The sequence below is a fragment of the Pseudonaja textilis genome, chromosome 3 (assembly GCF_049901715.1).
Source record: "Pseudonaja textilis isolate UNSWEBS1 chromosome 3, rPseTex1.2, whole genome shotgun sequence".
Lineage (NCBI taxonomy): Eukaryota > Metazoa > Chordata > Lepidosauria > Squamata > Elapidae > Pseudonaja > Pseudonaja textilis.
Genome location: NC_141992.1, coordinates 48,055,863 through 48,080,685, shown reverse-complemented (window position 1 = coordinate 48,080,685; position 24,823 = coordinate 48,055,863). Strand labels below are relative to the sequence as shown.

The 24,823-nt window shown below is 36.3% G+C and overlaps 1 protein-coding gene and 1 long non-coding RNA gene across 6 annotated transcripts; one reads left to right on the top strand and one right to left on the bottom strand.

Moving 5' to 3' along the window:
- On the top strand, window positions 1-21,134 carry ZNF76 (zinc finger protein 76). 5 transcript variants are annotated; one of them, XM_026719979.2, is made up of 13 exons: window positions 1-119; window positions 1,998-2,090; window positions 3,765-3,900; window positions 4,799-4,879; window positions 6,212-6,289; window positions 7,301-7,500; window positions 11,347-11,466; window positions 12,679-12,754; window positions 13,017-13,142; window positions 14,316-14,495; window positions 15,623-15,844; window positions 16,009-16,139; window positions 19,256-21,134. In XM_026719979.2, exons 3-13 carry the CDS (start codon window positions 3,828-3,830, stop codon window positions 19,358-19,360), a joined length of 1,392 nt encoding a protein of 463 aa, XP_026575764.1. In that variant the 5' UTR covers window positions 1-119; window positions 1,998-2,090; window positions 3,765-3,827; the 3' UTR covers window positions 19,361-21,134. The 5 variants fall into 5 exon arrangements, 4 of the variants coding, with proteins under 4 accessions (XP_026575764.1, XP_087785680.1, XP_087785679.1 ...); XR_015742826.1 differs by having other exon boundaries at window positions 11-119; window positions 16,009-16,246; XM_087929554.1 differs by having other exon boundaries at window positions 11-119; window positions 3,765-3,897.
- LOC148126102 (uncharacterized) lies at window positions 14,625-24,806 on the bottom strand. The gene is made up of 3 exons (XR_015742827.1): window positions 24,755-24,806; window positions 18,942-18,996; window positions 14,625-14,704 (listed from the first exon to the last, which is right to left on the bottom strand). It is a non-coding gene; the product is annotated as an uncharacterized LOC148126102 (long non-coding RNA).
- Between the last annotated feature and the right edge of the window lie 17 nt (window positions 24,807-24,823).

Below are 24,823 nucleotides of genomic sequence, written 5' to 3'. Positions count from 1 at the left end.
AGAAGACAACGAACAGTCGACGAAGGCGGCCTTTAGAAGGTGGCATACAGGCTGCGGGGCCAGAAGATGTAGCGAGGCCCGGTGCATGGCGGTCAGGCGGCGGACTCGGCCCTCCACAGGTCGGTGCCGATAGGGAGGCGGGGATGAGGAAAGATGCGCAGCCCGAGTTCTTGGGGAGGGGTAGCGGCGGTGGATTTCTTTCCCCCTTCTCCTCCGCCGACACTTTTTTTGAATTTGTTCTTCTTTTTGCATGTTGGAAGAGAAAGAGGAGAGATCCTCCAAGCCTCCTCTTTAAGGAGCGGGTGTTTTGCGCTGCGCGACCTTTCACTTTGCGATCCTTCCTTGGTTGTTTCCCCCCGCCCCCTTGCGTTTCAAAGCCCTGCCGAGTCCGGCTTCCAGAGCTTGTAATCGGCCTGCACAAACCAGAGTGGACTTGTCTTGAGTGGGAGGGGAAGGGAGCTGCATCTGTTGTGATTTTGCCTGCGGGAATGGTGTCGGGGGCTGCCAAGGGTTGCCAGTTTTTGTCTGGTCGGTCAGTGCCGCCTTAGCCCATCACCTCAAGCAGAAATGCAGTGGCGCCAGCAGAGGAAAGCTTTTGGTAGAAACGGTCTGATAGCAACACTTAAAGAATGCACCTTATATGTTTCTCGGCTCAAATACTAAATCTGGGTTCGCAGAACATGCAAGACAAAATACGGCTGACTTGTTCATTGTGTGAACAAGCTGTTGGTGGCAGTAGTGTGGTTTCCAACTTAATTTGTGAATCCAATCAACCATGGTTAAGGAATGCATGACTTAGTTTCAGGGCTTCCCAAATATTTTTCCTTCCTTACCCAAAATCACTTATCAGAAAGCCAATGTCAGTAAAATAAGTTCCTGTTGTGATTGGGTAGTGACACACAAACTCATTGACCAAAGAAAAACCACTTTTACTCAATTTTGGATAATTTACACTGATTTGGGAAGCATTGGTTTAAGTTGTGTGTACACATCACCAAACTCCTCAACCTTGGTTCAGGTTCTCATGGCTACTTTTGATAACATACTTCAAGCTATTCTACCGTATTAGCCACAGGATGGTGTGTTCCAAATTCCTGCTAATTATTCAGAAATTTCCTTTACATAAATAGTTCTCTCCAGATCCATCTGGTTCCATTTTTTTTCTCTTACAGGGCTTACTTTAAAAATGAAAATTTAGATTATTTCTAATACATGCTTTTGATTTTTATTGTATTTTTAAATTAGAAAATAAAAGATGAAACAATGTATTTTAAAAGGTTTAGTTATTCAAACAGAACATGAGAAAAAAGATTTGATTCCTACATTTGAGAACTCACTTTTGTATGTAAAAACGAGAAGGATGGCACTTCAGTGATAGATCATATACTTTGAGAGCAGAATTCCTGCCAACTTTGGATAAAACATAGGCAATAGTGAGCTAGATGATTATTGGACAAAATGTAACATATTTGCTAAAATTACAATGTTATTCTTCTTTTTTTCCCCAAGAAAACCTGCTTTCCACAATGCTAGGAAAATTGCGGAATATGAAAGCTCAACATATAATGCAGGTTTCTTCTAAAAATGGCACCGTTTATATGCTTTGGTTTGCCAATCTATTACTTGAAGCTAAGTGCTTCAAATAATTCGTTCAAAGATATTTGAATCCCCAGACTTCTTACAGAATATCAGTTACCCTTCATTTCAGTCGTAATAGAATTCATCTATGAGCTTATTCTTCTGTGTAAGTCCAGAGTTTTAGTTCTCTAATTTTATGAAATGTTTGGCATATTTACCCCAATAACTCTTCATCAGTTGATAGAATTAGGGACTGACAACACTAATTGTTCTTCTTTTACTTGCGCAGTACCTCTTCTTATATGTTTATTATTTCATTGCTGTGCTCATTAAATTATTCTTCCTCTGTGCAGTGCTGTGTAATTGTTTAAATTTAACTGTTGCATGAAGAAGATTCATTTTTTGCACCTCCATTTCAGTTGACAGAGTTGGAAAAAACCTTGCTGAAAACCTGGGCAGCTATCACCTCACAGGGTGCTTGTTGTGGAGAAAATAAGAGGAAGTAGTATTAGGTATGTTCATCATCTTGAGTTATTAATAAAGTAATAAAGATGAGATAAGAATCTGATAAATATAATCAGAAGTTAAAACCCGAAAAGTTGGGCCCAAATTTTCTGATTCTAAAACTTTCTATCTCTACCTCATCCCATTATTTTACAAAAAAAGGTTCAGTTGTATGTTTGAAGAAGATAATACCATGCCATTTCTATTTGGGAATCCTGGGACTGGCAATAATTCTCTATCATTTTTATAAATATTTATTCCCGCCATTGTGTTATTAAATGTAATGAAAGGCAGTCACAAACCTTATTTTGAAACTATAAGGGAAAAAAATCTGTTTACATCACTGGAATAGGTTGTGAAGAGGGGTGCTTGAAGAACTTGATATGTTTACTTTGGAGAAAACAAGACTAAATGGAAATAAATATGAAAGTACTTTCCATATTCCTGGAGTAATATCATGTGCAAAAAAAGTGTTGCTATCTCAGAAAACAAAGTAAAAGTATTAAGTAACAGGTGGATTCCCAGTGTAGTTTGCCAGTAGAACCAACTATCAATGGAAATTGTAAAATCTTTGCTGGATGTGTTTAATAGAGGCCAGATAGCCATTACCTAAGGATTTTTCAGTTTAGGTTGTTGGCCTAATTGTCTTTTTACAATTTTACCTTTCTATGCCAAAGACATTTTCTATAAAAATTATTCAGACCCTGAATTTTTGTCTCTGCAGGTTTAAAAAGAAGTACATGTAGTCCTTGACTTACAACAGTTCATTTAGTGACTGTTCAAAGTTACAACGGCACTGGTTACAGCATAACCATGGTCACATGATCAAAATTCAGATGCTTGGCAGGTTGTTCATATTAATGATAGTTGCAGTGTGCCAGGGTCATGTGAGCACCTTTTGTGTCCTGACAAAATCAATGGGGAAACCAGATTCACTTAACAACCATGTTACTAATTTAATAAATGCAATAATTCACTTAACAACTGTGGCAAGAAAAGTCATTAAATTCATATAAAAATAAAATTATAAAAGTCATATAACTCACCAAATATTTCAGTTAGCAACATATACAGTATTTTGCATTCAATTGTCATAACTTGAAGACTATCCGTAAAGCATAGGCTTAGGACAAGCTATCTTTATGCTTGGGTTGCTTAATATTCATCTTGGTGATCTGTGAAAGTTCTTTACTTGTTATAAAGCATGAAATCCCTGATTGGCCATCTAAGGTAAGGTATCTTTACTTTTCTCATCTTGATTTTGTTCAAATATCATGGTTGTATCTCAGGGGAATCTGCCTAACAGAAAGGATTTTTGTTCCAGTTATGTATACATTTATTTTAATTTACTTTTTAAATCCCTTCTTACCACTAAAAGTTATATACATTATATACAGTACTTATTATTCTAGTAAGAATAGCTCTGTGCAATAAAAGAAGACTCATTTCTCCAGTCTCTTAATGTTGGCTGCCAGTACTTCTGAGGAATACAACAGTGGGCTAAAAGACAACAAGTTTTTGTTTGTTTGTTGTTGCATAGCCAAGGTGCATTGCTATTTCCATTTGGCTGGTCTTGTTAATCCTTTCTAATGACTTTTGCCCAAGTTTATATTTATGCTTAACAGTCAATGGGAACAAGACATGTGCACACAAATATGGATATCTTTTCATTTTTATTATAGCTGTGTCAGTGGGAACTACTTTCAGTGTTGAATACATGACTAAGGAGCTGCAACCAGAACAAAATGGAGGGCTTGAGTCTACAGGCGATGACCCTTTCTGATGGGACAACAGCCTATGTTCAGCACGATGCAGGTGGTGAGTCAGTTGAAGGCTGTGGCAGCTGTGGTCAGCCACTGGGAGACAGCAGAAACCCTAGGATCAAAGCATTACACACAAGGGAGAATGAAAGGCAATGTAACATGGATAAACATTTCATTAAATATATGTGCTTTGTGTGTATTAAATTTTAATAGTACATGTAGTCCTCCACCTTCAAACTTAATGGAGCCTGCCTATTATAGTCCTAAGTAGTGAGGGCCATTAAGCGAGACAGTCTCTTTTAACCTCCACTTCTCCTCTCCCTGATGCACTAGCCAAATAAGCACACAGGTCATTAAGTGAAGCACAGGGTGCCCCAAGACTGGGGGGAGGCCTAACACATTCCCAGGAGTACCAGGCCAAGGCCTCTCTCACCTCATGTGTCCCAGTTCCTCTCAGTAGGATTCCCCACAGCCCTTGGGTCTGCTTCCTCTCCCTGGGTCCCTGCAGGGCTTGGGCTCTTTCCCCATCCCCTAATAAATAAGAAATTTCCTAACATGCTTTTCAATCTACCAAGGAAAAAATTAATTTCATTCCTGTGTTTAAACTGTTATGAGTTGTAATAACTGATTGCAAATGTATCTGTCACAAGAGTACATTTTTCTATATTTTAACTGGTATTAGGGTCTTCTATGCCTACTTCCTTATATGGAAAATATATTTATTGATAAAGATAAATGCAGAAAACAAGAATTTACTAATGCTGCCTCTGAATTTAGTATCATGGATCCCATATGTAAAGTTGATAATATGTTTCAGAAGAAATAATTCTAACATGTAGCATATAAGATTCCAGTTCATGTTCCTTAATGGCAATGTTTTAATGGCTATGTAGCTAAAAATTTTAATCTTGCTTCCTAGAAAATTGACAACTGTTTCAAAATTCTTATTTCAGAAGAGAAATTAGTTGATGGACAAATGATTGAACTTGAAGATGGATCCACAGCTTTTTTCCAACAAGTAACTCTGCAGAAAGGTGAAGTAAAATTGCGGATCTTGTGGTACCTTTAAAGCAATATGAGGAACTTGTGGCCTTCCTAAAGTTGTTATTCTAGGATTGCTGGAAATTGTAATTCAGCATCCTCAGGAGTTCCATAGCACCTTTTTAAACGCTAGCAGAACCAATACCGGAAGTTTTCAAAATGATCAAATTTGAGGAAGTTTGGAAATTAAGATGTGCAGCACCTCTAGAATACAGCACAGTAAAAGTAGCGTAATTGCTTAACTACTACCACCACCATCAGTATCGGAATTCCGTACAGGTGGTTTTGTCACACTGATTTATTGTATTAGAAGATCTTATGTTATCTTTTTAGAAGTTGGTATTTAAATAAAATAAAAGCTAGCAGGCTACAAGGAAAACACCAGTGTTTATTTCTAAGAAATAAACGTTAATATTAAAGGCATTCTTAGGAGATGGAAGTGGTGAATTTGTACAATTGTGTATGCATATGCTTAGAAAAAAAGACAATGATGAGCAAACACATGGGGAGTAACTTAGGGACCTCATAGGAATGCTGGTGAGGAGGTTCATCAGTTTATGTTTTAGCTGGCTAACCATACTCTCTATGGCAACCATTTGATGAAAATACTATTAGTTTCAAAATTCTAGATCAGTCTCCTAGCTAAAGTAGCAGGAGATACCAGTTATGCTATTTGCATATCTACCTACCTACCTACCTATCTTTCATGTTTCTATACTGTTCATCTCCCTCAAGGAGGGGCTCTGGGAGGTGTATCTTCACATATGTATCTTCAAATAGGCATCTAATGCTGTAGAGGTATACAGGTAATCTTCAGTTAATGATTGAAATTGGGGATTGTAACTTTCAACAGTCGCTGAATGAGTGGTTGTTAAATAAGAAATACTTATATGGTGTAGGCATTAAAAAGTAATGCGCTTGTAATTGCCAGGGTGTGGATCTAGTATAAAAATCACCTGGAAAAGTGGCTTTTGATTACAAACTGAAATATTTTTTGAATGCCCTCTATGCACTAAAAAGAACAAACAATGCCTTGCAATTGCTGGTGCTTTTGTTTCTACATCTAAACAAATTTAGAGTCAGAGAAAGAGAAGAATGATTTTTACTTAATTCATTTAATTCAGAGTTAGATTGACTGTAACTATGTTGCACTTCTGCATTCATATTATTATTAAAATATATTTTTAATATATCTGGGGCTGAATTGACTAAGAGGCTATTCTTCAAAACAAAAGAAGTGAACAGTGATGGGGATTCTTATTCTTGTTAAGTTTTGCTTGTGGTTTGAGATCACGTGTGTGTCTATATTCTGATTCATTCCATAGAATCTATCACATTTGAAGATGGTCAGCCTGTTACACTGGAAGACGGCACCATGGCTTTTATACATCACACTCCCAAAGGTAGCTCTCACTCTAGTTTTCAATAAATTATCCATAAAAAGCCTCTAAGCCACAGGTGTCAAACTTGCCACGTTACATTGCCATCACATGATGTTTCACAACATTTTCCCCATTCGCAGAGCTAGGGTGGGTGTCGCCTGTGTGTGATGCATCTGGCCCGTGAGCTGCCAGTTTGATACTCCTACTCAAAGCAGGTGGATTAAAGGTGTTATTGTCTGTGGCTTTTTCTAAAAAAAAAAAAAAAAGCACATTCCTGGATAAAACATTTATTTGCGTTGGTTACTTTTACTCTAGATTAGGGATCTAGAGTACCCAAACCCAATCGCATCGCGGGCTGTATCGTGATATATTGGGATATTTTTTTGCCTTTGTGGATCCTGGGTGGGCGTGGCCTATGCGGGCCATATCCGGCCCATAGGTCACGAGTTTGATAGGCTTGTTCTAGATTTTTTAGGTAGCCTACATTGGTAGTAAGATGTCTTATCTTGTATTGCACTCCCTTCTTCTCAGAATTTTTTTCTTCATCAATGAAAAACCACATTTTAGTGGGTAAGATATAAGTAAACCATGATTTGAATTAACCAGGAAATTCAGAGATGGAAAGGAGCAGGCATGGCCTCTTTATTTGTTTCTGATCTGTGGTTTGGAAGATTGGGAATTTGGCTGTGTCATTTTTTCTAATCCATTCTTTACAGCCATAAATGATAAACTACTTATCTATTGAAAATAAACTGATACTATTTTTCAGGTGCTTCTCAATCAATTAATGAACGGATAGAATAGTTCCAGATAGTCTGCTCCATAAAAGCAACATGATCTTTCAATTCTATCCATTTTTGATTGTGAATTGCAAGATCTTTTGATATGTAACATTTGAGTTCTAAAGTATAGTTGGATTTTACTATTGATGGCCTTAACCCTTAGAGTTTTATTAGCTGTAACTGATCAAGGGACAAATGCGTAGTGATTACAGCTGACACGTGGTACTACAGTGTTTGTGGTCCACTTCAGAGGGTTTTGACCCCAACACCTTGGAGGCCATCCAGCTGGAAGATGGATCCACAGCTTTCATACACCGTCCTGTTCCCACGACAATGGATGGCACCATCCTGGCAGTGCAAGCAGATGTGGGGCTGGAGGAATTGGCAGAGAAGAAAGATGACCCTTTTGATTTAGACACCGATACCACTCTGAAGGATTACACCAGCAAGGTGAGAATATTCTGCTTTTCTATGAAGATTCTAAAACATAACATGATTCAGAGAATTGCATTTTTTAGGTGTATGGTCTACAAAAAAACCTGTTGAGCTCTGCATGTGAGCTGTAAGGATAAACCCTGCCATCTTAAGTCAGGACTTCAATAGCTAATTAGAACAATATGTATTTGTACTGAAGAGAACTTTGTGCATGTATCTGTATATATTGACTGCTTTGCTGACTTGTACAATTGGATGCTCAAGTGCCAGTTCAGCACCTATGATATCATAGGTGCCATTTGGATGGGAAAGACTTATCTCATCTGCTACTGCTATGAATTCAATGTTTTGTTGTGAAATCAGAAAGAGATATGCAAAAACTTTAAATATGAAATGAAATGGCACAGGTACAATAGCCTAGTGAAGACATGTAATAAACAAAGAAACTACTTGGATATTTTGTAAATATCAATACATCACACTTTTTTTTTCTTTTAATCATTCAGATTACATAAATATAAGGGATTGTGCTTGAAACAACTATGTATTAGAGCTGTGAGAGACAGTATATTGTTTACATTGTTTTATATTTTAGTTTGGTTTTGAATATGGTTATTCATCTTCAGTCTTCAAACTTTACAGTAGAGTGAAAACATATAATTCTCCTTCTCTTTTTTCAAATATTTTTTTTTTTTAATTTGCTTTATTCTGGTATTTGAGACAACAATTCAGAAAGCTGCCTTCTTATATCTGGGAAGCAGCTGAACTCTAATATTAGATACAATTAAATGAAATACCTGTTGGCATTGTTTTAGAGTACTGGACAGCTTATTTATTGTCCATATTGACTTGCAATTCAATGGATATTATTTATCTTTCCAAAGCATACTGTCAGTGTGTAGCTGCACACAGGTCTTGGCACTTGGCATTTGATTTTTTTTCTCAACCAGAGGCTATCCTTCAATCTTTTAGGTCCATTTAGGAGACTGCCTAGAGAGTACTCCCATAATTAGAGGAAAAATGAGGATTTATTTAAAAAACTTTTAACTCAACATTACTGAATATATCTAAGTTAGTTCCTCTCCCCCAAACTTTACATTTGTAAGTGGCATCATTTATAACCAGATTGCCTATTATTATTTTGCTTTTATGCTTTTTAAAATTATCTTTAATTTTTCTATTCACTGTTTTTAAGTAATGTTGAATTTATTGTGATGATTTCATTTAATTTTTCATATCTCCTTTTGAAATACTGGATTTATGTGAGAGACAAATGGAATAAAAGTCTAATAAAATTGAAGGAAATCTTTCTGAAAATGGAAATCCATTTACTTCCTGATGTTGGAACATGTTGAAAGCAATAACAGCTTAGTATTATGACATATGGTTTGCCTGTTAACATTGCAAAATATGTAGTGTATAATATTGTTTTCCAGGGTTTTCCAGCCTGACCAACTTCTAGTTGTATGGAATTCAATTCCAGCGTTGCTTAGCCAGAACAGCTTTTCTTGAAAATTCACCAAGTTGAAGCCTCCCAATATGGAAACTCCCCAGGATACATGGTTATAGAATGCAAGATGATTGTGTCCTATAGATCAGGGGTCTCCAACCTTGGCAACTTTAAGCCTGGAGGACTTCAACTCCCAGAATTCTGGGAGTTGAAGTCCTCCAGGCTTAAAGTTGCCAAGGTTGGAGACCCCTGCTGTAGATGGTAGAAATTGTTGTGTCACTGATTTTAGATAGGTGAGTTATTACTGATGTGGGTTGGGAACTAAGCCCAAGGACTCCATAAGACGGCCTAATAAATTGATGAGACCGGCAAATTACCAGACACAGACTTTGCAGCAGGCAGTTTAATTTTTTAATCATTGTGTGACATTTTCAGGCTCTCTGGCTCAAATTCAGCTCCCTAACTCCCTAACATGCCTAGATAAGAACCATTATCATATACAGGTAGTCCTCAACTTAGAACAGTCCGTTTAATGAGCGTTCAAAGTTACAGAGCGCTGAAAAATGTGACTTATGACCTTTTTTCACAGTTATGATCTTTGTGGCATCGCCATGATCAGGTGATCAAAACTCAGATGCTTGGCAACTGGTTGCTTGACAATTGCTGTGTCCTAAGTTCATGTGATCACCGTTTTCGACCTGACAAGCAAATGAGGAAGCCAGATTCACTTAACAACCAGGTTACCAACTTATCAAACGCAGTGATTCACTTAACAATTGTGGAAAGAAAGGTCGTAAATTGAGGCAAAACTCACAACAAATATCTCATTTAACGACAAAAATTTTGGGTTCAGTTGTGATTGTAAGTCAAGGACTACCTGTGCACGACATACACTTTATTTATACATGTTATCCCTTTATTTAAACCTACACTTTTTTTTAAGCTACACTTGCCTGCATTCTATTTATTCAATTTCTTTAGCCACCGAACTCAAACAAATAACTCTTTACTAACTCCATTCCAGAAGATCAGAAAACAACCTTCATTCAAAACTGCTATCTCCTTCTCCCTTTTCTTACTTTTACAGAAATGTGACAGAACTCTTTTTCTTCTTTTTGCGTTCATGAATTTATGCTCTATACCATTTGCTCCTCTGGTGTTTTAAGTTATGGTTTTTCATCTGCTCTGGCCATCACCAGATTGGCTCATAGATATTGATTAGGAATTTACAGTTATTCAGATCTAAAGCATTAAATGTATTTTGGACAGAACATGGGCATGTTAGCTATACCATTAATGTCTCCTTAGAAAAGGGTCTTATGGCAGTCATAAAGTCCCTCACACATTTGAGTTAAAGAGCCGTAGTATCTCAACACAACCTGCTTAATGTCAGCTTCTTAACAATAACTACTCATATCATCATGGCTTTGACAGGCAGTCATTTCGCAATATTTTTAGCAAAATAGAGGAGAAGTGCATTAGCTTACTGACCTTGGTCATACCATGCCCATGCCACATGCAATTTCCTGCCAGTGGAAAGAGTATTTCCATTTTTAGTATCTTTATGCAGTGTGCCAGCAATACAAAGCTCAATTTGATCAAAAGCATTTTCATTCTATATTATATATTTTGTTCCATATAATTCACCCTTACTACTCTATTCAGAATGGCAAACACAACACAATCTATTGTGTTTGAAAAAAAATCACATGATAAATAATCAAGACTGAGTTGAAGAACATCCCAACCTGTATATCTTATCCTTCAGAAAATGTATGACTCATCAAAAGTCAGACAGTGAACAACATTTGGGTCAGCCTTATGCATCATCCACAACATATTTCTTTTATCTTAATTTTGATTATCAGCCTGATTAGAAAATTGTGTACAGTACACCAGTTACCTGATTGTTGAGCAAGAATTCTAGGAACTATATTCCCCAAAGACCCAAAGAGTATTAATGAATATTGTGCACAACAATATTATAATGGATATTATTGAATATTATACGTAAAATGCATTAATATTAAACTATAAGTGCAGTTTACTTTAAGGAAATCTACAAAATTACTCACTTTGACTTGACATGATGTGCAGACCAAGTCCTACAGCTTGTACAACAAACTATAGTTTAAAATCTTGGTTTACAGTTATGTGTGAATGTAGCTTCCCACTTATAAAACAGCATATAGAAAGACCTACCTTAAGGCAACAATGGAAGATAACTTTGTATACTTCAATAACTTTGTATATATTCGCATAAGAATAAAAAATAAGTATGAAATTCATTTACTGAAAACTTTTCTTCTTGCCTTTCTACAAAAATGGTTTAACATAAAATTTTAAAATCCAGGCTTACCTAGACACTGCAGGCATCATTCAGGTTTTGATTTTTTTCTTTTCTTTCCTAGGAAGACTTCCAGAAAGAAGAAATGCAGAGCACTGGAAATGGACCAAGAACTCCTGATAAAGCTTATTGTTGTAGATACAGTGGGTGTAGCCGCCTCTTTACCACATCCCACCATTTGAAGGTAATCGCACTTTGCTTCCCCACAATTCACCCTAAATACATTATGGCACTACGAGAGAAACTTATCTAATGAACGTCATCACCAGTGGGACACGTAAGCCTACACTTTTATCTGATAATGTTGAGGGGAGAGACAGGAAACAAGTGGTTGAAGAAGCTATAATCTTTTGTTGAAGGCTTGCTCTTAGTTTTCTTAGTAGAATACATTTGATATAAAGCATTAGTAGGATTACAAGTTATTCTTCCACTTTCTACATTAGTTTTACTTGAAAATACTTAGTCTTTCACTGTATTTATTGAATTTACTTTATAAAATTCAAGGTAGTGTACTTAATGCCCTCTCCTATTTTTTTCACAATAACCTTGTGAGACGGGTTGGGCTGAGAAAGAATGACTGGCCAAAGTCACCTAGCCAGCTTCAATATCAAAAGGAGGACTAAAACTCATGGTTTCCTAGTTCCTATCGAGCACCATAACCACCTCATCAGATGGTCTCAAACTGGTTTTATGTACTTCAATATTTGTAATTTTAAAAATAAATGTAAACCTCACTATTTGAGCTCTCTTCTTGCTTTATAATATCTAGTTGAACAGAACCATTTTCAGAAGATCATACAATATTTAAAGCCATTAATGTAGTAGTTAAGCCATTAGGTCAGAAACCAGAATAGGTCTAGTCCCACCTTAGATATAAAGCCAACTGGGTGACCTGAGCCAGTCACTTTCTCCCAGCCCTGGGAAGGAGGCAAAGGCAAAGGTTTCTGAAAAACCTTGCCAAGAAAACTGCAGGGATTTCAGTCAGAGATGATTGAAAGGAAGAAAAAAAATACAATTTATATTATGTCCAAATGGCTCTTTGTCTTTTGAAATAGTTACATTTTATGTAATACTGTATTCTACTCTCAGTTCACACTGACTGAAATATAAATTAGCAGGCAGGGTTGAATGTAATGAATTGGTTTAGCAAATTCAGCGGATATTAAAATACACATATCTTATGTATTTGTTTATAGCATGGACTCCTTTAATTTCCATCCATGTTGAAACTTTAAAAGTAAAAAAATTCATTGCAAGAAAAACAAAAAAAGTCAAACACCATAACAGAATAGAACTGAAGAACTACTTCTGATAGCACTGCAAGGCAAAATAAGAGTGCCAGCCTCTTCTGTTCTCATTGGCCTAAGACTAGGCTTTTTCCTTTATTTTGCTGAAGGTTCATGAACGTGTCCATACTGGCGATCGCCCATACCAGTGTGATTTTGCAAGCTGTGGGAAAACTTTTGCTACAGGTAAGGTATTTGCTGTGAAGCCTTTAGAAAAGCAACATTGAAATTGTGTTGCTCTGATGGAATTACTCATGACTGAGAATGAAGATGTACTTTAGAAATCCACAGACCGTTGAGTTATAAATAATGATGGAAAAAAGTATAAATTCAGGCTAAAGCTCTGGCCCTGATTATCTTCAGAGCTACATAGTTACAGTTTTTTATGTTGCTATGCTTTGTGCAATGCTTTGTGATTGTGCTTAGAATACAGGTTTTACCCTGACAGGATATAGTCTAAAGAGCCATATGAGAACCCACACTGGTGAGAAGCCATACAAGTGCCAAGAAGATTTATGCACCAAAGCCTTCAAGACTTCTGGAGATCTCCAGAAACATATTCGAACACATACTGGTATGTCCTGTGGGGGATTATTGTTTTAATTTAGGGATCCCAGAATCTGAAGTTTTGAAAGAACATAAGAAATGAGGCTATAGAAAAATGTGCAAATAAAGTAGCTGTATTATTACTGATTATGTCATTTACTTTAATTCTTTAAATCTTACATTTTTTTCAAAGCATATACTTAGAATGTTCCCTGCCCTCTTGCATCTCAGATGATTCTCAGATTTAAAGTAAATGTGAGGGGGGGGGGGAAACATCAAATGCTTAAAAGAACTTAGGACAAGGCAGCTAGATAGATAGCAGTAGCATTGGGGCTTGTCTTTAGTAAGTAATTGAAGAGGGAGGATATGGGGGCTAATCTTCCCACCAGTCTGCTTTGGCTGTAGGCTGTGCACCCATGTTCTACATCCATCCATCCATTCATTTTCTACAGTTTCTATGCAGTTTCACTTCCAGAAATTCTGAATGGGTGTGGCTGATCCCAAACAAGGTGGCACTGAGAGTAGAGAATATAAAAACATCTGTGTGATCATGTCAGCAGTTTCTAAATATGGCCCCACTAATCACAGTCAGTGTGTAAAATAAGACACCAATGGGCAAATGTTCTTCAACCTTACTTTCGGTCTTGGTGGTTAGAGTAAATATAATGAAATCAAAGATAATTACCGAACAAAAAGGTATTCATACCACTTATAGTTAACCCTCAACTTATAACCATTATAACCATTAATTTATCAACCAAAGTTACAGAGGCACCGAAAAAGATAATGTATGACCAGTCTTTACACATATAATTGTCATTGCATCCCTGCAGTCACTTGATCAAAATTTGGTTGCTTGGCAACCTGCATGCATTTACGATGGTTTGCAGCATGCTGGGTGATGTGGTCGCCATTTGTGAGGGTCACCTTACTCAGCCATTTTTTACCTCAGCTGGATTCTGGCAAGGAAAGTCATTGGAGGAAGCTGGATTCACTTAACAGCCATGGCAAAAAAGGTCCATAAAATTAAATGTGACTCACTTAAAAAGTACCTTGTTTAGGAACAGAAATTCAGGTCCAAATTGTGGTTTTAAGCCAAGGACTAGCTGTAGTATGATATGCTTGAAAGAGGAAATGAAGTAATCTTTTCATGGCTTTTAGTGATTAACTAAGGATTCTTCTATCTGGTCTCCCCATCAAGGTGAGCGGCCCTTCCGGTGCCCCTTTGAAGGCTGTGGCCGCTCTTTCACCACCTCTAACATACGCAAGGTCCATATACGAACACACACAGGAGAGCGACCCTATATGTGCTCAGAGCCCAACTGTGGGAGGGGTTTCACTAGTGCCACCAACTACAAAAATCACATGAGAATCCATACAGGTAAACTTTAAACTGTCTTGATTTTTGTCTACTTGTGGGTTGTTTTTTTTGGCTGGTTATGCTTTTGAATTGTGTTACATATTGTTTTCTTTGTCATATTGTGAGCCAGTCAAAGTTATTTGTAGTTGGGTCCGGCCAGCCAACATAAATCGCTCCAAAGACACATTGATGGATTCAGCACATAAAGAACAAAGCTGATCTTGTTCATCCTGTGAGATGACCAGAAAAAACAATAGATTGTTAAGTTAATATGGTACAGCAAGTGGAGATGGATCTGACTCTTTTTTTTTTTTGACTGCTTAAAGTAACTATAACTACAATATGTTGAAGTTCACAGGGTGAAACACTGGAAATCCAAACTTTCTCTCCTAAAGTGCTGCTGGCCCTGATTCTTGCTTTGAAATAACAACTTGATAATTTCTACTGCCAGTACCTTTCTTATTGAACACCTTACTGTAACCTTAGTGTGCAAGACAAGGCTCTTTCACTTTTCTATAGATTAAAAAGTCAAAATGTAAAAGCTTAAATAATGTCAACAGTGCAGTAAGAAGATCACAAGGAAATTCAAAGGAGAAAGATCCTGAACAGAGCCTGAAGCAACAATAAAGGCTGAAAGCAAACCCCCAATTCTATACTTACTGTATACAAAGATAAAGAAAACAAGTCTTAGCCCAGCACTGAAAAGTTAAGTCTAAAGTTAACTTAAATTCCTAATTATCTTAGCAGTATTCCTGAAGCAAAGGTCCTCTGCTTTCCCTCCCAGGAGTTCTCCAGCTTTTTGGTGATTTCAAATATTTGTCTGAGGCTGTAAGGAATTATTACTAGTCCCATCCTTTTCCCACTGACTTCTTCTTTTGTTCCTTAAAAGGCAAAATGTTTTCTAAATCTAGCCGGAAAAGGGGTTAGAATACTCTGACTTGTATGTGCCAAACAGCCATCTCTTATATAGTTTGGATAATAAATCTGCAGTCTGGCATGTAGATTACATTCACAATAATCCTGCATGTTTACTTGGAAAGGAATCCCATTTTATTAAACTGGTATTATTCTAGCAATAGCTTCAACCTATAGGCTCTGAGTCTGTGAATAAAAATTTGATTTCTCTGTGAATCCTAATTCTGTTCCAGGGGAGAAGCCATATGCATGCATGGTACCAGGCTGTGGAAAATGCTTCACAGAATATTCTAGTCTCTACAAACACCATGTAGTTCACACACATTGCAAACCATACACTTGCAACACCTGTGGCAAAACCTATCGGCAAACTTCTACTTTGGCAATGCATAAACGTACTGTGCACGGGGAGTTGGATGACAGTGAGCAAGCTCTCTATGAACATCAGATGGAAGGTGAGTAAATAGACAAGGTAGCCTTGCAATTCTTGTCATTCTCCAGTTTGCTGGCATACAGCTTTATTTTCACTTTGTGTTCAATTGTATCTGCCTACAAAGCCATTTGAATGTTCTCTCTTAGTTGGATTCTTCCACCAATTCTTCTTTCTTTGTTCTCTCAGATACCATAGTGAATAACAGCAGGCCTCCACTGAAACGTCAATGTATTGTTTCTATGAAGATGAAAGATGAAGTGCAGGAAGATTCCATGTCATCGGCAGCAGCTCTGGTTTCTGAGGATGGTGTAGAGCAAGTATGAAAGACAACGGGAGGAGATATTCTTGGGCTAGCGGTATCCAAGGCAGATCAGTGGAAACAATTGCAATAGAGGATTATTCTTCCGGAATTTTCCAATTCTAAGTATTTCACCACCTTTTCTGCTTATAACTCGCACATAACTTTTTCATAATCTTAGCTTTAGTAGCAGGCATGTTAAGGATTTTGTGGCATCTTAAAGGAAAAACTGAGATGAAACAATTGGATTGCAGTTTTTAGATTGCAGGATTAGAGGCTTGTTAAAACATTTTGTCTTACCATGAACTAAAGCTATATTCTGGTACAAATACTATGGCTGTGGTTATCACTGTTGGAACTGGGATACATCTTATATCTTGAAAATACGTTGCTTGGATATAGTATAGAAAGAAATCTTTTAAATATAGCTGCTATACCTGTGTGATGTTTTTCAGGTCAGAATAGTAACAGAATAGTATCTCAAGATTCATTCAAAGCCTGTCTATGATTAGCCCTTAGTGCTAGCAACAACTAATGGTACTCATGTGGCTGTTCAGGTAGACACATACTATTTGGAGTTCCTATCTCAATCATGGACAGTATAAAAAAACCTAAATGTAAAATCCTTAAGCAATATAACCATAAAATGGTTAACAACTATAACTTTTAATAATGTGTTGAGAATAATATAATACCTTCATAATTAAGTCACAAATTGGCTTAATGTTAGCTGCCATCTAAAATATGGGTATATCATGATTCCCCTAAATTTTCTATTAGGTAACAGCATTTTTACATTTCCAGGCTCAATTAAGTTCATAAGTCGAGGAATAACTGCATATTAATTTGATATTGCTTTTAATATGAGGCTGAACAAGTCCTGACTTAATTTAAAAACATCTCAGCAGGAGGAGACATTCCATCAATTGTATCTCTTTAGTATTTCAAGGATAAAATCTTTGTGCAAGAGGTTCCTCTCAGATCTTTTCAACACATGTAAAGATTAAATGTTTAATTTGGCTTGATAAAAGCAAACTGATTGTTCATTTAACTTAATCTATTTGAATAGAAAGGTATAATTATAATTAATTATTTGATCATTAGTACAACGATTTTGCTTCGGCTGCAAAATATTCCTGCGCAGAAATATTCTGTTATCCTCGCTTGGTGACAAGTGAATCCACTTAATAACCCTTTGAAACAAACAGTATAGCGACAGATCTAGGTGGCAGATTTTTGGAGCTAGCAACATACTCCAAAAGCTGTTAAAACTATTGCTTGAGAGTTCAAATATTTACAGATATTAGTTACAGTTCTAAGAACATAATATTTAAGCCACAATATTATTGCAAATGAGGCTTTAGTTTTTAAAGAGGCATTATCTGATTTCAAACAGGACTGCAGTATTAGGAAGACAGCTTGGGATATTTAGAGGAGGTCTCAGGACTTGCATCTGTAAATGGGTTAGATTGCTGACATTTACCTGAATTCAGATTTTTAGTGGGACATGAGCCAGTGGTGCAATGCATCTGCTGAAAACATAAATGGCATTTTTGGGATGGATTATCAGGAACACAGATTTCAAATCCTAAAAAAGTATTATATCCCTCTGCTCTGCATTTGGAATTATGCATCTAGTTCTTGGCACAAGACATTGACCCACTGGTTTAAGTTCAGAGTAGGACTACAAGATAACAAGGGAATTGGAATCCAAGTTCAGTGATGATAGTTTAAGGAATTGAGAATCTTTAACATGCAGAAGTCAAGACTTATGGGACAAGTTGATAGCAGTCTTCAGATATGTATACTTTGGCTTAGGAGGGCAGAACAACAAACAATAGATTAAAGCTTCAGAGAAGTAGATTCAGGTTAATATTATGAAGAATTATGAAGATAAGACAATAAACCAGTGGAGTAAATGCTAAGGGCATAAAGTTGGACTATAAGACCACGGGTCCCTTCAAAATCAGGATCCTATAAAATCTCCATATAGTAAAGTTCACTGGATTGGATTTACCAATGTTCTAAACATGCTTACCAACTGGTAAATGATGATTTGCATATAGGCATGCAAAATATTATTAAAACTGAATGATACATCTCTATATTATGTTCCCTTTTATAGTATTTTCCCACTCTGCACTTTTTATATTTCCACATAATTCAGTATGTTCTTTTCTTTGCTTCCTCCTTGCCTTACTTCTACTTCTGCATATAAGTGTTCCAATAATAACCACTAATAAACAGCAGCTCTTAAACAATTTATGTAAAGCAAAGCCAGTAACTGTTAACTTGGCACTCAGTGTTTTTGCTTTAAAATAAATTTAGCACATTTGGTTCTTTTTTTTTGTCATATTCCTTTTTATCAAAACCAAGTTGCTTCCACATCCCTACTTGAACTTAAAGCTAATTCACACACAGACTAACACTAGGACAGGGTAGAAGCCTACAGCTAAATTTATCTTTTTGAAGAAAATGCCAGCTCATTTGGAAAAGGCAAATGATTCTTATTGCATTGCAGGACTGATGAAAAAAGGAGTCATTCACCACTTGCATCCTTCCTTTAAGATAGTTATTCTTTTAAAATAAAATAAATTGTAGCTACTATATTAGGCATTGTTATGTGAAGGGGTTATTTGCTTCTGGTGTGTTTTGCCTCTTACCTTATGTATTATTTAAATTCTTTGAGCAGATATACTTTACAAGAACCCATTTGAGCAACACTTTGAATGGTCTCATGCATTTATCTCTTCAACATATACAATTTTATGAAATAGAATATATTTGAATATATAGATCTGAAAGTCATTTTTTGCCTCACCTGTTCATCATCTGATCTCCTCAACCAAGCAACTCCCAGATGCAGTTTTTGACTACTAAAAAGTGCAAAAAGATTGTTGAAAGCATTATTGGCCCATATTTCATACTTTTCTGAGAGTAGTACAAAAGATTTGTACAGATTACTTTGTAAATTGCAAGAGTTTTCAAAGCAAAAGTTACGGAATCAAATATTAGAAATCATTTTTCTTCCTTGACTCATTCCTGCTTGTATCCTCCTTCTTTATCACTCCTCCAACTGCAGGTTCAAACCAATTTGAATGTTTGAAAATCATGTATTACCATTTTCTTTTCTAGTTGGAAATGCAACAGAGCCTGGAAAATACAATCAACATGACAACTACCGAAGTTCACCAAGAAGGTGAAACTCTAAAAACAGCTACATTGAAAAATGGATGTTGAGGCTTTATTTTGAACACTTGACAGGAGTGAAGAGCTATGTAGAAACAAGTCATTGGACAGAACAGATTCTACAAGGGCCCGAAGCTCAGGAGTCAGATGACTGGGAACTAAATGCCCATTGGAGAGAAGTTTAAGAATTGTTCACTGCTAGTCAGTAGATATTGATAACTGATAAGAACAGATGATGAAGTAACATTTTTGCTTGACATTTTTTAAACAAATGGACCTGTAATAAGCTTCAAGAAATCAACTCATCTGAGATAGGATTTGTCTTATCATTTGGAACTTTTTCATTTCTGGTACATATTAATGGAATGACCACTTCTGGATTAGAAAACATTTAAAGTTGGACTTTTATTGGATTTCAGCAACAACTTTTATCATTTCAGAATTTGATAGCTTATGTGTTTAGTGTTGAATGTCCAGAAAAGGAACACAGCTACTCCATATCCTAGAGCAGTGTTTCTCAACTCAGCAAGTTTAAGATGGGTGGACCTCAGCTTTCAAAATTCTAGGAGTTGCAGTCTACACATCTTAAAGTTGCCAAGGTTGAGAAACACTGTCCTAGAGAAGTAGTAATATGAAAGTAAGGAAGTGTCCTCTAGATAGGATTATAAGTGGAAGTTCTAAGGTGTATAGCAATGGGAACAAGCAATAGCATTATGGAAGCTTTCCTCCTCCCCGCTCCCAAATATACCAGAGATACCTCTAAATCTTAGCAAGAGTCTAAATAGACAGGTAAAAATCTGTACTGAACTTAGGGGGTATATTAAATTGGTTCTGGGTAATGTTTTATTTTCTTTCACTCTGAAGAGCTAATAGAAGATTTGGATATGTATTTAATAAAAAGTTGAAATTGTTTTTCTATTTTCAATACCGGTAACAGCTTTAGCTTTACCATTCTGTTCCTCTTTTAGTCCTATATATTTAGTTCATTTGGAAAATTAAGTATATATTCTCCTTTTCCCCAGGGATTCTAACAAGATCAGGAGGGTATTTTAAACTTGTTCCTACCACTAGTAATTAATATTAAAAAAACATGTTTTGTTGCTAATTAATAGCCATGAAGCAGTAATTTTTTTAAATCAAAAATTGTAGTACTGGTAGAGAAAAGAGACTTTTCAGTATACATCCAATCCTAATGAAAATGGTCATTTCCCAATGGTAATAAGTGTTGTTTGATTGTCTATAAAAGTAGTGAGGTTTTGTGGGCCACACAGAATCAGACTACAGATTGCCCACATGTCCCAGACAGGATATGGTATTTTACCATCAAAATGCATGTTATATAATCGGAAAGAATAAAACAGTTGTATTTGGTAAGCTTGCAGGACACAGAAGATTGTTTTAAAAGCTGCTACATTTGCAACTGATGATTTTTTTGTATTACTGTCTGCTGTAACTCATGAAATAATATTGTATTGCTATGTATATGGACAATATCTCCAGTTGTTTGGTTACACGCTTTGACATGTACAATGCTATTTGCTTTTTGGTAGGACCTCATCTACTTTAGGCTTGTATCCTTGGAAATATTCCATTATACAATTGTGAAACTTTACTCAGCCATTGACCGTTTATTTTGTGTTTGTACTTGATCCCAGCACTTAATTCCAAAACAATAATGTTACAATATGTGATTAAACTGCAACACTGAAATAGAAATTGGCTTAAGAAAAGTGAGTGTTCCTCTTTGTGCTCTGATTCTGACAAATCAGAATTCTTAATCCCTTTGAGAATGAGGTCAAAGAATAAAGAGAATTGATGAAGCTACTGCCAAATCTCAAATCTTACTTTTCTCCTTTTCATTCTTTATCTTGGGTAGTAGTCATAACTATCTTCACAATTTTTGAAGAAGAAAAAAATGTAGGTCCAAAATGCTAACATTTTTCATTGTCTCCTGTACTTCTCACAATACCTTTCTTCTTTCCCTTTAAAGGAAAAGTGGAATAGGCACTGTTGCTAGGATTTTTAACACCAATTCGATTTTTAGGAATTCCCAGATAACCATCCTACAATACAGCCAGTAAATTTGGAAACTGGCCCTTGGCTACTGTAGGGTTAAGAATGGGGACCTTTCCTAGGTGAAATGATACAAAGCAACCAGTGAGTCAGGGACAAATTTGCCAGCAACAGGCAGTTGATAAGTGCTCAGCAGCAGACAAATTAGTTGGGTTTTTTTTTCTAATGTGAAAATACTGTATAAAGATGATCTTTCTATATTTAATTGAGCAGTATACCTGTTAAAAACAAAGGCATGGAACTAATTAAAATGGTTAGAATATTCAGTTGTGGATTATTTGGTAGATGAAAACCTTGTAGGCAAAATAATATGGTGGCATCAAGTAATTTTTTTAATCTCAAAAATTCACTTTTATTTCTAGACCTGAAAATGAAAAGGTACTTGCAGGCTAAACTAGTAGTTAATTCTAGAAGAGTCTTAAAATTTCAATAGCTTTCTTTGAGATTAAAGGCACAGAAAATGTTGCAGTCATATTCAAAGCTAAGCCATAGCCTAAATCCACTGAATTCTTCGGGTTGCTTTGCTCTGTCCATCTCTGCCTAGGGTCGGGGCTTTGTGACTGCACCTTAAATAATAGTTTGCTGAAGTCCAATACAATGGTATTTCCTAAGCATGGATCGAAATGGGATATAAAGTTTTAACTGGAATGAAATTTCTACATAGCATTTAGAATTGCAAATCAAATTGGAATTTTTGAAAGGTATATAATTTAGTTCATGTCTGATTTTTTTTAAATGAAAAAAAATTATACAGCCTGGACAGAAAAGCTGTATTTTATCCAACATGGTATCTATGCAGAGTACAGTGCTAATCTCTGAATAGAAATATGAAGAAATTCAATGGAGGTTACTCATATTTCCAAAAGTCCTGGATCACACTATACCTTGAGTTGAATTTTTAAGAAAAGAGAATTTACCCCATTCATTTGAAATCAATGATTTCATATATTTACAAATTCTGATGTGATTAGAACAGATTGGACTTATTTTTTCTTACTATTCTGATTGTATTATGATTAAAATATTCATGTTATTTTCTTCTATAATAACACTATTAAGTATGAAAATATTATTACAAGCATAAGTGATAGATGTATTAAAACATGATTTAAGGAAAAATAGGCCATTGCTAATAAACATTCAGAAAATACTTGTAATTTTAGAAAAATAGACTTACCTTAATAATGTAATTGAGACATTATCTCAATTACACCTCAATCTCAGCCTGACAAATCATGTTTTACTGCAGTTACTGATTCAAATAAAAACATATTGTAAATATATGGGGGAACCCCTTTAAAAGAATTTGTAAACTCTACTATTTAAATAGTTGAGCATACTAAGAATGTATGTGTTCAACAGGGTTTACTCCCAATGATTAAGCAGGGTCTATGACAATTCACCACGGCCAACTCATCATGGTTAACACCATTGTCAACTTGCCATAATCAACTTGCTGCAGGACAACTCGCTGCGGGGGACAAGAGTTACACTAATATAAATGATGGAATAGAATCATTAAAGAAAGGATGCAAAAGGAGAGACAGAATGAAATGTGAATGACAAAAATTAAAATATTTTTATTTATTTTAAATAATTAAATAGAATGGTATAACCCATCAGTATAACCCTTGTCCCACAGCAAATTGTCCTGCAGTGAGTTGGCCATGGTGAGTTGGCTGTGACAAGTTGCCCCATTCCCAATTAAGTATGTAATGCAAAGTTTTATATTACAGCCCAAGGCCAATAAGCCTCCTTTTAGAGTAATCATACAAGTAGTCCTCAACTTATGACCACAACTGAACCCAAATTTTCTGTTGCTAAGCAAGTTAGATAAGTGAATTTTGCCCCCATTTTAAGACCTTTTTTGCCAGAGTTAAGCCAATCACTGCAGTTGTTAGTAACATAGTTGTTAAGTGAATCTGCCTACTCCATTTAACTTTGCTTGTCAGAAGATCACAAAAGGTGGCCACGTGACCCTGGGACACTGCAGCTATCGTAAATATATCTCAGTCGCCAAATGTCTGGATTTTGATCACATAACCATGGAGGTGCTGCAATGTTGTAAGTGTGAAAAATGGTCATAAATCACTTTTTTCCTTGCTGTTGTAACTTTGTAAGGGTCATTGAAATGGTTGTAAGTCAAGAACTACCTGTGAGCTGGTACCATAAACAGCATCTTAGTGTGATCTTGATACTTGTAGCAAACAAGATTAAAATATTGTTTTTAAATTGCATTTTCATTGCCTACATAGTTTTGCCTACATGCATTTTTCACAGAAAGACAACTGCAATCTACTGCTAAACTTCAAATGTAAGACAACTGAATAACAGGAAAGAGATTTCTCCCCAAAGTTATGACTATAGCTACTAATGTAATACTTCATTTCTATCTTCAAAAATTTATTTCTGTCCTTTTCTATCCTCCTTCCTGCTGTTGCTCAAAGACTGACCCTCTGTAGAGCTGGCTTAGTCCACCTAGGCTGTCCCCCCCATCCCTCCCCAACTATTTCCTCTACAGTGGTGGTTGTTACCATCCCTCGTCCCATTTTCAGTATCTTTTTGGGACTGCCTGTTTCTCAGTTTTACTTGGATGTTGCTGTTTTGGTTTTATAAGCAATAGTAGGCAAAAGATTTCTTCAGATGCACGTTCCGTTAAACTCTGCCCAATTTTAGTTCCAAGCTTAGATTAATTCAACAAATATTGTGGTGGTGCAGTGGTTAGAATGCAGTACTGCAAGCTACTTCTGCTGATTGTCAGCTGACAGCAGTTCGATTCTGACCGGCTCAAGGTTGACTCAACTTTCCATCCTTCTGAGGTCTGTAAAATGAGCACCCAGATTGTTGGGGGCAATATACTGACTCTAAACAACTTATGGCTGTAAAGCATTGTGAAGCAGTATATAAGTCTAAGTGCTATTGCTATATTAAAATTAGTGAGTTTAAATCTAAAGTAAGCACTCACACAACCAGGACAGGAGGGATGCTAGAATCTTGCTCACATTGGATACTTCCTTGGGGTTTAACAAGCTGAGAAGGGGCTTTTTTTTTCTTCCTCTTTGTATTTCTTACCTCTCCAGATGACTCAGATTTCGAATAACTTTGTTGTCACTTTAAATGTACACTAATCAGCATACATTAAAATGAAATTTCATTGCATATACAGCTCTCAAAGAGTCCCCGCCTCCAATATATAATACATAAACATGACAGCACACACACAAAATTATGCATATACTCACATACCCACATATGACACAGAGAAACCATACAGTCTAGTTCTAATGTATCCATGTATATGGCGACAAAAACGAATCTTGCGTGTTTACCGGACGGATGGCATAGGATGACCGAAAAACAAGCCAAACGTACTGGGGAGAAGGAGGCCAGGGAGGCGGCTTGAACGACCAGGTGGAGGCGCTACAGCTCCAGAGCTCGCCC